At 49.8% G+C, this 12642-nt stretch overlaps 1 protein-coding gene across 2 annotated transcripts in view; it reads left to right on the top strand.

The window, feature by feature from the left end:
• Nucleotides 1–9126: 9126 nt before the first annotated feature.
• Nucleotides 9127–12642, top strand: part of PTPN1 (protein tyrosine phosphatase non-receptor type 1) — a gene marked incomplete at its 3' end in the record, with an annotated part of 53275 nt that continues 49759 nt past the window's right edge. The window contains exon 1 of one of the 2 annotated variants that reach the window (XM_084247440.1): nt 9127–9287. In XM_084247440.1, coding sequence (XP_084103566.1) covers nt 9225–9287 — 63 coding nt within the window. In that variant the 5' untranslated portion in view covers nt 9127–9224. Of the gene's footprint in view, nt 9339–12642 lie in introns of both variants that reach the window. The other variant, XM_084247439.1, reaches the window with a different exon arrangement.

Genomic DNA, 12642 nt, shown 5'->3' with positions numbered 1-12642 from the left:
GCCAGGGAGCTGAGGGACTATGGGCAAGCGAGCCCCTACCCCTAGACTTCTTATTCTGTGGGGGAAATTCTGGTCTGTTTAGGCATCAATTTAGAGCTTAGACTGAAGCTCAATGGCAGAAGCAACAGTTCAGAACGAGAGACAGGAGATAAGCAGAGCTTGAGGAAAATACATTCAGATTTCTCAGAAAGTCATGTGGAGGAAAAGGGACTCAATTTCCAGAGGCTTCACCAGACGGGAGAGTGACGGCCTCTGAAGGCTGAAGAACTTGGAAACATTTCAGTGTGATGGAGGGAGGAAGAGACACGGAGACAGCAATAGGTGTTGTTTTGTAGTGACGACAACTAAGAGGAGAGAGACATGGTGAGAGACAGACAGACAGAACTAAAAGCAGGAAAGGGACCAGGGTGAAGGGGAGACAGAGATAAAGCTGAAGAGACCGAGAGGTGAAATAAATGTGAAAATACAAATACACGGACCAAAATGCCATGGGCGACCACTGGGCACGGTGAGACGGAAAAGCCCACATTGTCTATTTCACGTGTACATGTCAAGATTTCTTCATGAAATGCATATGCTTTTGTGATTAGAAAATGAATTAAGACAAATAAAAATGTCCCACCCAATGCCAGAACTTACAGTTCTGAGTAAAGAGAACACCCTCTTGGAATTACATCTATTTCCGTGTTTCTTGAAATGATTTTAAAGCAAACACAGTTTTCTTCTCTCCCTCCTTCCTTCCTTTTTGGAGAAAGCCTGGAAAAGCCAGCTCAGAACTGAATTGGAGCTGAAGATAACAGTGGGTGGATTAAAGGTAATTTAAGGAGAGAATTAGAAGCTTCTTTGGAATTAAGAATTGGATTAACTTCTTCCTGGCTCTATGTTTGCAAGAGCTGTCTTGTCCTAGAGTGATGCAGCAGGGCAGAGTGGGGAGGGAAATTGACTTTGTCTAGGGAGGTGATAAAATTGGGTTGAGATGATTCATTATTTCATACATTCATTCAACAAGCATGCAGGAAGCACCTCCTGCCGCCTAGGGCCCGAGCCACCCTGGCGATACACCGAGATGAACAGTCCGAACCCATGAGCTCCTCGTTGGCTGAGAGAGGTGCAGGGGGGCTAATAAGACAGACCAATGCAGGAGGATCGGCCCATGCCAAAATGAGGTCTGCACGCTGGCAGAAGTTCTGCTTTCGCCCCACCCAGATGCAGCTCTTGCTCCTCAAATAAAGAAGTATGGAGTGACAAGGGAGATTCTTCTTTGGAAGGACAGGGTGGCAACACATTGACAAAGGTAGTTTCCAAAAGATCTTGACTTCCAAAATGATCGGGATGCGGCAGAAGGAATGCATCGAAACTCCAGACTGCTGGTGCATCGGTTAGTGAGCATGCCCTTGGCTGCAGGTAACAAAACACCAACCCATAGTGGGTACAACAACAAAAAACGTTAATTTTTTACAAAGAGGTAAGCCCAGAGCTCGGGGGTTCCAGGGACAGCTCAATAACCCCCTGGTGCCACAGACCCAGATGCTTTCTCTCTCGCCGACTGGCCAGTGAGGAACAGCTCATTTCCTGCCACCATTTCTCTCGCAGCAGGAGAAATCTTTCCCAGAAGCTCCTGAGCAGACTTGACCTCCCGCCCCAAGAGTTTCTGCCTCAGAAGGGAACTAACATTCCCTGGGCACTGTTTAAAACCCCTACAGTCCCCAAAATTTCCAGCTTCCCCTTTAATATCTAACAAACAGTAGGAGCTCATGAGTCTAAGAGGAGCAACTTTTATCAGGTTCTTTCTGCAAGGTATTACTCAGAATCTCTGGGGGATATTCACGTGTCCCATGGACCAGACTTGTGGTTGCTTGGCAACCTTACTAAGCCACCTTTTTCAGAACTCTACTGCCTTGTCCGCCATCTTAACCACCTACCCCAGGTGACTGCTCCTGTCTCCACACCATCTTGACCTGGAGCTGGTATCCAGCCCTCTTTCTTAACAGCCCCCCAATGGGTTGGGGTTAACTGAGACAAAGATTCACTTACTGTAATTGAGACCTCCATTAACAGTGGCTTAAACAAAGTTTCTAGTGTATTCCACCCTGGTGTCAGCAGCGAGGTGGTTTGCCATGCATACAGGCTAGGCACCAGCCCTTTGTATGTCTCTTTCATCCCTTCTTCACATGGTCTGTGTGTGATGGGTCAGGGGATGACTGGGCAGTTCCATGGGGTCAGCGTTCTATGGCTCCTTCTGGCACGTTCTCTTCCATCCATCCCTGGTCTGTTGCCCTTGCCTGCACAGTTCAGGTTGGAGCCTACCATGTCCACATTGCAAGAAGCAAGATAAAAGGAACAGAATCTTATTAAAGTCCTGTGAAGAGCAGGTAAGAATTATAATATGGAAGAGAGACATGCAAAATGAGACCGTTAGGAAGTAACTTCTAGAGCCCCCGCATCTACATAGAGCTTCCCCTTCCGCCATTTTGACTCTCCTTTCTCTCCCAGCCGCCACTGCCATGTTGTGAGGGCCAGTCTAATGGCCAGGGATGGGCTTCCTGATCCTTTCTCTCTGGCATTTGGCCCCCCCACTTCCATACTTACCCCAGATATGGACAATGGGAATCTCCAGTTCCTGCAGAGGAAAGCTCCCTCCCATCTGGTTCCCCATGGCCTAGGTTAAGCCAGCAAGAGAGCTGTAAGCACCTCCCAAAGTTTGGGAGCCCACGGGGTCCCCCCAGCACAAGGGTGGATGGGTGGGTAGGTGGGAGGGATGAAGACAGGCCAGCTCCTCCCTCTCTGCAAGCAGGTCTCCTGTGGAAGACCATTTCTATCTTCCAGGGCAAAACGACTGGAGCAAATACTTGATCAGAAAAACACATCTCTGCCAAGAAGCCAAGGAACTCGTCTATCGAAATGTAAGTTTAGAAGTTAATTCCTTTTCCCTAAAAGGCTTCAGTCAGGCTACACCCACTCAACTTAGAGACCTTACAGCGAGGCTACTGTGTGATCATGGATAAGTTATATAAGCACTCTAGGCCTGTATCCTCACCTGAAATGAGGTTAATGTATCCTCACCTGTGAAATGAGGTTAATGACAGACCCTCTAGCAGAGCCCTCGGGAAATCTCTAGAGAGAGGATGGCAGTCAGGTGCTGGCTTAGCATGGCCCGCAGTTAATGCCCGACACGTGTAGCTATTGTAATTACTATTACTAAACAATAGTAAACAACTCAAGGTGAGGAATCTGTATCTGGAAGTGTCACCATTTTAGGACTTCCCCCAAGAGCAGGGGGTTCCTTCCAGAATAAAAGGGAAGACCATTTGCATCTGCAAAGGCAGAAATAGCATATAACCCCTTCAAGAATCTGAAAATCTAAACTGCACCTCCAGGGGTGGCTATATAATTTGCTAGTGGGCCCCCTTGTTCCAAAATTATTAAGAATGTCAAGACAGCAAGACTGGGTTATGAAAGCAGTGCGGGACCCGGTGATGGCACAGGCCACACACGCCCACGACGCTGGCCCTGCTTACCTCCAGCCGCGGGACAAGTAATCGAGATGGAAAATAGCAGGTTGCAACAGATACCATGAAAACATCTGTGGACAGATCGCAGTCAGCTCTTTTACTCGGCAGCCCACACAATCGTAATATTACTGAGTCCTTGTTGCGAACTAGAGACATCTCATCCACCCATCCCACCCTTGCCTTCTGGAAAAGATGGAAAACCAAGAATCGGAGAGGGTAAGGGACCGGTCCATATCAGTCACCTTCCAGAACCTGTGCTCACCCATTGCCAAGAGTGTCCTCCCATGACCTCCCTCTAAACTGGAGGGAGGGTAGTTGCAGTGGCTTCTGGAAACCCTCCCAGACAACTCATTTGTGCAAAGCAAGGGGCCAGGTCTAGTTTCCATCCTTGGGTCTAACTTCCCCCCTTGTACCTTCCCCTACCTTCTGACCCTCATTTCTCAGAACCCACGTGATTCCCCTAGTTCCCCTGAGAACTTCTCCCCCTGCCCCCACCGCCACCCCGCCCCAGGGCAGTCACCCTTACAAGGACAGGCAGCACAGGACTACATTTATGTGTTTATTTGTTTTACTCTTAATGACCTGGAGTAGAACTGAAAATCTTTTCTGGGGGTGAAGGGGTAGAGGAGTCTCCCTGAGAGTGAGAAGAGCCCAGTGAGGATGTGAAGGGGGAGCTGCGCGGTGCAACCTTCCCGTCAACTGAGACAGTGCAGCGCTCACACAGAGAGAGTTCCAGGCTGAGAGCAGCAGCTACAGCTCAACTGGTTTCAAACCCGAGCTCCACCTGGTCTTTAGCCCGACCTTTCTGTGCCTCCCTTCAAATGGGGATAATCATAGTATAGTCTTCACAGGGTTGTCGTCAGCGGTCATCATCATTATCTCCTCATCACTGTGATTGTTTAGAGTTTGTGGGAGTTCTTGGAGAGGATCACGGCTGAATGTACAGCTGCTGAAACCAGACTGCCCGTTTCTAAATCCCACTTCACCACTAATAGCTGTGTGACTTGGGTGTAGGAGATGACCTCTCTGGGCCTCGTTTCCCATGGACAGAGAGATTGACTTAGAGAGGGACCAATGAGATTTAAGGCCAGGACTTGTGCTGGGACCACCAGGGAAAAGAAGCATTCCTCCGTTGTGTTGCTGAGCTGGCAGAATAGGAACCAGGAATTGCTGGCGCCATCTTGCTTACCCCGGGAGGAAAGCCTGCCTGAGAGTGAAGTTAACACAGGGGAAGCAGATAAAGGAACTGGAGAGAGGAGAGCCATGGTGACTTCGTTTGAGCCCCTGAATGCAGCTATGCCTGCAGCAAGCCACCTTTGGACATCCCAGTTTCATGAGCCAGCAAATTCCCCATTTCGTGAAGGCCACTTTCAGTTGGGTTTTTCTCATTGGAAAACATCTAGGAGGTTAAGCAACTTGCCCACAGCCTGAGTGCTGTAAGTAGCCGACTCAGGACTTGGAAGCTGCTAGCTGCCTGTGCCCATTGCTCCGTTCTCTAGGCTGGCATTTGAGGGTGCCCATTGATTCACCTCTTTCCCTTCTGCAAGATGGGATAACTCTGGGCTGCCAGGGCTGTTGGGAAATATAAAATGCACAACAACACTGTTGTCTAGTGTTGACTGTACTGGAGGCCAAGGCTCTGTGCAGCTAGGGCTTTGACCTAGCTTTAACTCCATCTCAGGTTTATCTTTGGCTGACCCCAAATCAGTCAGCAAGGCACCCACACTGTTAGGAGGGCATGTGTGACTGAGGGATGGTCACTCCCTTCCTGACTGTATGTCCTCAGTGGTGGGCAGAGGGTGACCCTGAGGACCTTGAACTCTGAATCTATGAGGTAGAAGGAAGCCCTGCCACCTTGGTTTCTGAAATCTTCCAGGGATTCATTCACAGGCTTATTTAGGAATAACCTGTCAGTCAAGGAAGACAGCATTGAACCAAATCGACTCGGTCTTTTTTCTTCATGGAATTTACATTAATGGAGATGGAAGATAAACACATAAATCGAATGCATAACATAATACCACGTGGTGACACTAGGGAGAACATATGTCTGCCCATGGCTAAGAAGGAAAACTGATAGAGTGACAGGCAGACAGCAGGGGTCAGATGGGGCATCTCCAAGTTAGTGACATTTCATCAGACATCCAGTTTGGCCTCACTCTGGATCCCCAGTTCTTAGCACTGTGCTCTCTCCCAGGAAGAAAACCAGGGCCGATTTTACCAGGAAACTTGCTGACAAGGTTAAGAGTCGATGATCCATTGCAGATGTGGCGAACATCCATCCTTCTCCACTGACAACTCTGTAGGACATTTTAAAAAGTTAAATGGGTCATTGATTTCCTCCATTAGCTAAATCCATGAAGGAAAATCCCAAGAAACCATGTGAGACCATCTCCCAGGCAGGCCTGCCGGGAAAAGGTTTTAGCTATCATGACATAGGGCCATTTGTTTATTTTCTAACTAGTCATCACTCAAAAGATTTCCCCATCACCACCATCACATCTCTGGGGGACACCAGAGCCTGGCTGGTTCTAGGCCAGGCCTCGGCAGAGAACGGGTGGAGTTTTACAGATGAACAAAAGCCGTGTCTCCGCAAGCCCCGGACGTCTCGGGCATTGGAGTCCCTCCTCCCCAACCACATGTCAGATGCCTGGGACACAGACAGGAAGTCGAGGTCCCTACCCTTGTGGACACAACAGTGAGGGGTAGAAGGAGGCAAGCCAACAAATAATGAACGGGGGAATTGTAAACAGAGATGAGTATCGTGAGACACAAAGCCAGGTTTGTGGTGGAGAGAAAATGGGGCTAGTTAGGTGGTCAGAGCAGTCTTGTCTGCGGAGGTGACAGTGGACGGGAGACCTGGAGGGTGAGAAGAGGTGTGAGAAGAATGGTCCTGGCGGAAAGTCCGCTGGTGCAAAGGCCCTGAGGTGGAAACTAGTGGACTGGATTGGCACAGAGTCCGAGGAGAGAGGGTTGGGAGGTGGGTCTTGCCGGGGTTGGGGCTTACTTGGTTTTCATTCCAGGAAGGTTGGATTTTACAGAGCGGCACTTCATGATTCAAATATTGAAAGCTAACTCTGGGTCCTGTGAAGAACAGATGGAAAGGCCATTAGCTGATACTTGAGGTCAGAGATTTTATCAGGGTCAATATTTGGTGACAATATTTCTCCCTCTGACTGTTGGAGGTGGAGTGGGGGTCCCCTAAAGAGCTCTGTTTAACCCCAGTACCTGGAATTTGACCTTACTCAGAAAAAGGGTCTTTGTAGATGTAATAAATTTAAGGGCCTCAAAATGAGCTTTTCTTGGATTCCTTGGCATTGCTAAATCATCCTGGGTGGGGGTAGACCCTAAAAACAATAACAATTGTCCTTATGTGAGAGAACTGGGGGGAAATCAAGCCGATGGAGAAAAGGAAACAGAGAGGAGAAAACTACGGAAAGAAGGAGGCAGAGACTGGAGATATGTTCCCACAAGCCAAGGAGCACCTGACATCCTGGCAGCTGGAAGAGGCAAGGAGGGATTTTCTGGGAGGGCCTTCAAGAGGGAGCACCTTGATGTCAGATTTCTGGCTTCCAGACTGTTCTCAGATAAATTTCCATTATTCTAAGCCACCAGGTTTGCGATAATTTATTACGGCAGCCCTAGGACACTAAAGCCCAGGCTGCTTTAGCCCTCTGAGGCCACCTCCTCCTCCACCAAGATACTATACATAGTTCTGGCCCCATTCAGAGGCTGCTGGGTCATTGGGTGGCACTCCTTATAGGCAGGAAACTCACTTGGGCTCCAAATGGGCATTTGATTTATTTACTTACTTAGCTCAGCCCAAATACAGGAATATATGGGACTAAGAATGAGCTGGGCCCATTTTGCTTTTCCCCACAGTACAGAGGTCTCAGTTCTGCAGTTCCAGACAAACCAACACTCACATAAATAACAACTTGAAGGGAAGACAGGTATGCAGGCCTGGAAGTCACAGAAAAGGCTAAGGCCCAAATTACAATCCAAGTGTGGGGTGCCCAAACTTTTGGGCTTTTGTTAATTTCCTCCTCATGGAATACCCAGTTTCTAAAGACGTATTTATCAAGCCAATTACATTTATTCCACAAGAATTCATTTGCTATTATTTGAAAGTCTATACGACTATCAACTGATATTTATTGATCTACTCACTATATTAAGATCACTCATCTGATCTTCACACCATCCCAATGACGTGGCTTATTTTATTATTGTCATTTTACAAAGGAAAATGAGGAAACAGAGGCAGAGAGAGATTAAGAATTTTGCCCAAGGCTGCACAGCTACTATCTAATAGAGTTGGAACTTGGATCCAGGCAGCCTGACTCCAGAGGAAGCACTCTTCTGGAGACAGGGTTAGAATCCTGGCCTCTATGTCAACGTGTGATGCTCCTTTGGAAAAGTGATTTTGCCTCTCTCTGCCTCAGTTTCCTCATCAATCAACTGGGAATAATAATAGTACCAAAATTGTAGTACCAAAATTGTACCAAAATAGTACCAAAATTGTAAATGGAATGACAGGCACAGTGCGGGCCACAAGTACTCAAGGAATGAGGTGGGATTCAAGTCATAATACCAGGCCATTGCTTTGGGCAGGCTTGGGGTGGAAATAGAACAGAGATAACTTGGTCCTCTGATGCCATGGTGTTTGCCATCTCTCCAGCAGGCCCCTCGGGTTCACAGTCTCCACAAAGTGTGCCACGGCCAGAGTTGGATGGCTTCATTTTTAGAGTGGGCAGAAAGGTAACGTGGCCAGCCTCCCCCTGTGTCTTTCAAAGATCACAGGTAAAGAATTAACTGTGTTTGCTGGTGAAAATTGCAGATTATGGTACAAAATCCTTGGGAGTTGGGTCCAGAAATTTGCATTGTTCAACGCACAAATGCACCACGGGATTTGTTCTCCACCGAGTCCACTCTGAGCAGGACTTCCATGATACGTCGGGAAATAATGAAATTCATTCTAGACCCCAATTCATTCATTCCTGCAGCGGACGAAACCAGAGACCCCGAAACCTTGCGTTTCCAAGGACAGTTACTGTCAGAGGAAAGTGGACCTTCCCAGCAGCCGGGTGCACCAGGAAGTCCTACATTTCAGGAAAAACCGGTGGACACGGCCCAGCGGTGGGAGGCAGAAGAATGGAGCATGCATAGCCCCCCGCACCCCAGCACCCCAGCCTGCAGCCCCGACGCGGGAGCCTGCTGCGGCCGGGGGGGGGGGGGGTGTGCATGACTACTTCAAGGTCACCCCGTGACTCAACCCGCCGCGCCGAGGCTTGAACTCGCGATCCCCTCCGGGGCCTTCGCAAGCCCACGCGCCGTGGGCGGGGCGCCCCGGGTCGCCTAGGTAACGGCGCGCGCCACGCCCAAGGCCGGAGCCCGCGGGGGAGGGAGCGCGCGCAGCCAGACGTCTCGCGGGGCCGAGGCCGCTTCCCCCGGCCCCGCCCCGGGCCCCGCCCCGCGGAAGTGCTGGCCGGCGCCCGCGAGCGCTGATTGGCCGCCCGGGCGGGGGCGGGGCCGAGGCCGCGCGGTGCGTACTTCCGGCTGCCGGTTGACATGAAGAAGCAGCGGCGGCCCGGGCGGCGGTAGCGGCGGGATCGAGGCTCGCGCGGGGTCCGGGCGGAGGCGCTCCGCGGCCTAGAGCGGCAGACGGCGCGGCGGGCCGAGGAGGAGGCGCGGCGGCCGCCCTGGCCCGACATGGAGATGGAGAAGGAGTTCGAGCAGATCGACAAGGCCGGGAGCTGGGCGGCCATTTACCAGGTGCGGGAGCGCCCGGGGCGCGTCAGGCCCGGCGGCGGCCGCGGGAGCCGCGTCCCCCCGGGCCCCGGCCCGCTCCCCCCGCGGCGGCGCCCCCCGGGCCCGCCCCCCCCGGGCGCCGCTGCTCGAGGACTCGCCCCGCGGCGGCGCAGGCCGGCGCCCGCCCTCTTTGTCCCCGGTGGGCCCGCGGCGGCCCCGGGCCCCGCACCCCCCCGACCCCCACTCGCCCCGGGGGGCCGCCCACGCCGGGGGCCGCCGTCTGCGCCCCCGCCGCGGACCCCCGGCGCCCCGACCCCGCCCCCCACCCCCCGCCCGGCCACCCTTTGTCCCCCGGGGCTGACGGCTCCCCGCGCCGCCCCCTCTCTCGACGGGACCCCCCGGCCCCGCCGTCTTTGTCTCCCCGGGGAACGGGCCGCTCACCCCCTTCCTCCCCCACCCTCCTTCCCCCCCTCGGCGCGCCGCGTCCCGGGGGTGACAGCCCCCGTCCCCTGCCCGTTCATTCATTCAGCGGGTGTCGGGCGGCCTGGTCCCCCCGGCGCTGCGGGGCGCTGGGGTGGCGGGGGGGGGGGTGAGTCGGGCGGCCCAGGCCCGCTCCCCCGGGGGGCTCGTCGTTGGACGGGGGGGTCAGACCTGCGGCAGGTCGTTTCAGACGGCGTCGAGCGCTGTGAGGGAAGCAGGAATCAAAACGGGGGGGGGGGTGCTGACTGCCGGGAAGGTGGGCTCCCTCCAAGAGGGGGCCCGGGCCGAGCTGTCAGAGCAGAGGCGTTTGCCCAGTGAGCCGAGTGAGGGGCGGGAGCAAGCCCGGGAGTGTCAGGCCCCAGGGCTGTCTGGCCCCCAGGCCTGCACCCCCACTTCGCGGGGGCCAACATAGTGTCTCCTTCCCGGCGGGAGCGGGGAAGCCTTGAGTTCTGGCCTTCGCTAAACCTGCGTAATTTCCCCCGGAACCATCCGATCCTTTCTGCAAGGCTGAGCTCGTCATTTCTTCTCCCATCGCCTCGTGGGCTAGACTGCTTCCTAGAGGAGTTCGGAAGGTAGTTTCTCACCTATCTCTGAAATACGACGTTCAAAACACCAAGAGGTCTGCTTTCACCAGCAGCTAAATCCTCTAAAGAAAATATGCGCTCCCTATTAAATGTCATTGCGGGGGTTGTGAGGATTAACCAAAACCACACTCACATGGCCATGTACAGAATAGAGAGATTTTGTTACTTGTGTAAAGGGAGGAGGCAGTTTATTCTGTTTTCAGTTTATAGGCTCAAAAGGCAAATTGTGAGATCCATCAGCTGGTAGTATTAAAATCTATTTTGAGCTCCACTTAAAAAGGAAAAAAGCTTTAAGCAGTTCTTTGGTATGCTTGACTAACAAAAGCCTTTTTTTTTGGCAGGCTTGGTTTCATGTGGATTTACATCAAACTTAATTGACAGGATTCTTTTTCACTTGGATTGTAATGTGTATTGGTTTCTGATAGACTAAAATTTATAACCATTGTAACCAGTATTAGTATGATTGGTCCATACATAAAATGTGTATTCCCTGTCTGGTCTCTCTGAGTTAATTGAATGAATTCCAGCAGTGACTCTGAGAATGTATAGACATGTTTTCTCTATCTAGTTCAATGCTGTAGAGTCTAAAGCTTAAATGAAAAAACCGTTGGGCTGAGTGTTGTAGTGGATTGTGATATACCCTATCACAAGTAGAGGTGGCCTTCAGGAAGCACAGGGTGGAATCCTTTATCCAGAGACTGACTGAGTTGGCAACAACAACTTCATGTTACAAAAATTCTTGGTTGAATTTGCTTTCAAATACTGTTTTAGGCCAGACTAGCCTGACTTGTCCCCCAGGCATGACTAAAACTGGATTGAGCACGCCACTGGCATGGAGCACGCTGGTCTTCAATTAATTGCCATTATTGCTCTTAAATTTCTCTACCACATTTGAGCCTGAGGAGTTAGTCATGATTGCTGTGTGTTGAGATTGCCCCAGCTTCTTAATGGATTGCCACATTCCTGGAGGTGGTTCCTTTTGATCTTGGATGAATTGTCCGCTATGGACTTTCTTACTTCTGTCATACAGATATTTCTCTTTCCTAAAACTGAAATTAGAAGCTCTTTTTCCTTTTAAGATTAAAAAAGTGGCCTTTAAAAAAAAACATGAGTTCAAGTGACCTTGAGTCTAAAGTGGCAAAGTCTGTGGCAGTTTATTAAAACCACTATTTTTCAAGAATTCAAAGAAATGTGTTTGTTAAAAAATGGAACTTAAACATTAGGTTAGTATTTTGTAGCATGCCACCATCAGGACCCCCTTTTACAAAGTCATTTTGAGCTTGCTTAGTCTATTGTGATGAGAAAAATATGTAATTTTGGCTTAAAATTTTGTAAACAAGGCAGTGCTATTAACTTTTTTTTCCTACCTAGAACAAAAAGTTGCAAAACCTTGAAAACAATTGGGAAGAGAACAAAGAGTGAAGTAGACCTTTGTTTGAATGCCTGGAAATGTGACAGTTTAGAAAACAAATGTTTCAGGCAAAGCTGCTGCTACTTTAGCTCCTTTGATAAAAGTGAGCATAACCTTGTTTTTAACTGTTAAGGCTAATGAGTAGATCCTAAACATTTAGTCTATAAAAAGTCAGTTTTGGGCAGCACATGTAGGTGGGTTTAAAATTTGTTTCCTATCATTTAAACAATTGTTTATCTGGCTTGAAACATGGAAATAGTACTTAGCACTGGCATTTGAGTTGGTCTGGCTGTCCAAAAGGCGACAGAGTACAGATAGGAGAAAGGAGTTGGTTTTCAGAACTAGAATGAGAGGAAAGGGGGCTTGCATGAATGAAAATTACTTAACAGTTCTACCTCCTATCCCTAGGGCTTGGGTCAAGTGTTTTATTTCTCTTATCTCTAAGAGAAATTCTGCGAGATTAAATTAAACTCTTAATTCTTTGATTAAGTTAAATTCTTAATTCTTTGATTCGCTGACACCTTTCAGGACTTTTCAGTGTGCATGATTAGGTTGTTTCAGTTAATGGAGAATTTAACAATAGCTTGTGTCTTGAAGGCAAGATTTATCCCGTGTTAGAGACAGGCTTGGTAAGATGAACCACTCTTGTAGCGACATTTGTTTTTTATAGCTGCTTTCATTATGAAATACAACCTAATGCCTGATGAGGTTAGAACCATGTTATATCAATAGTTCACTAAAATTCTTCACTGCTCTGTATACAGCTTCTGTTGTTATATTTCAAGAATATAAAATTTCCCAGTGGTGTTTATTTAAATGCCATTCTCCGCATTTTGTGCAGAGGAGGAAGGTCTACATACTATGACTCAACATCATTATATTAAAAAAAAAAAAAAGACAAACG

The sequence above is a fragment of the Talpa europaea genome, assembly GCF_964194135.1.
Source record: "Talpa europaea genome assembly, chromosome: 11".
In the NCBI taxonomy this organism is placed as follows: domain Eukaryota; kingdom Metazoa; phylum Chordata; class Mammalia; order Eulipotyphla; family Talpidae; genus Talpa; species Talpa europaea.
Note: the sequence above shows the minus strand (reverse complement) of the source record. Positions and strands in the feature narration are given on the sequence as shown.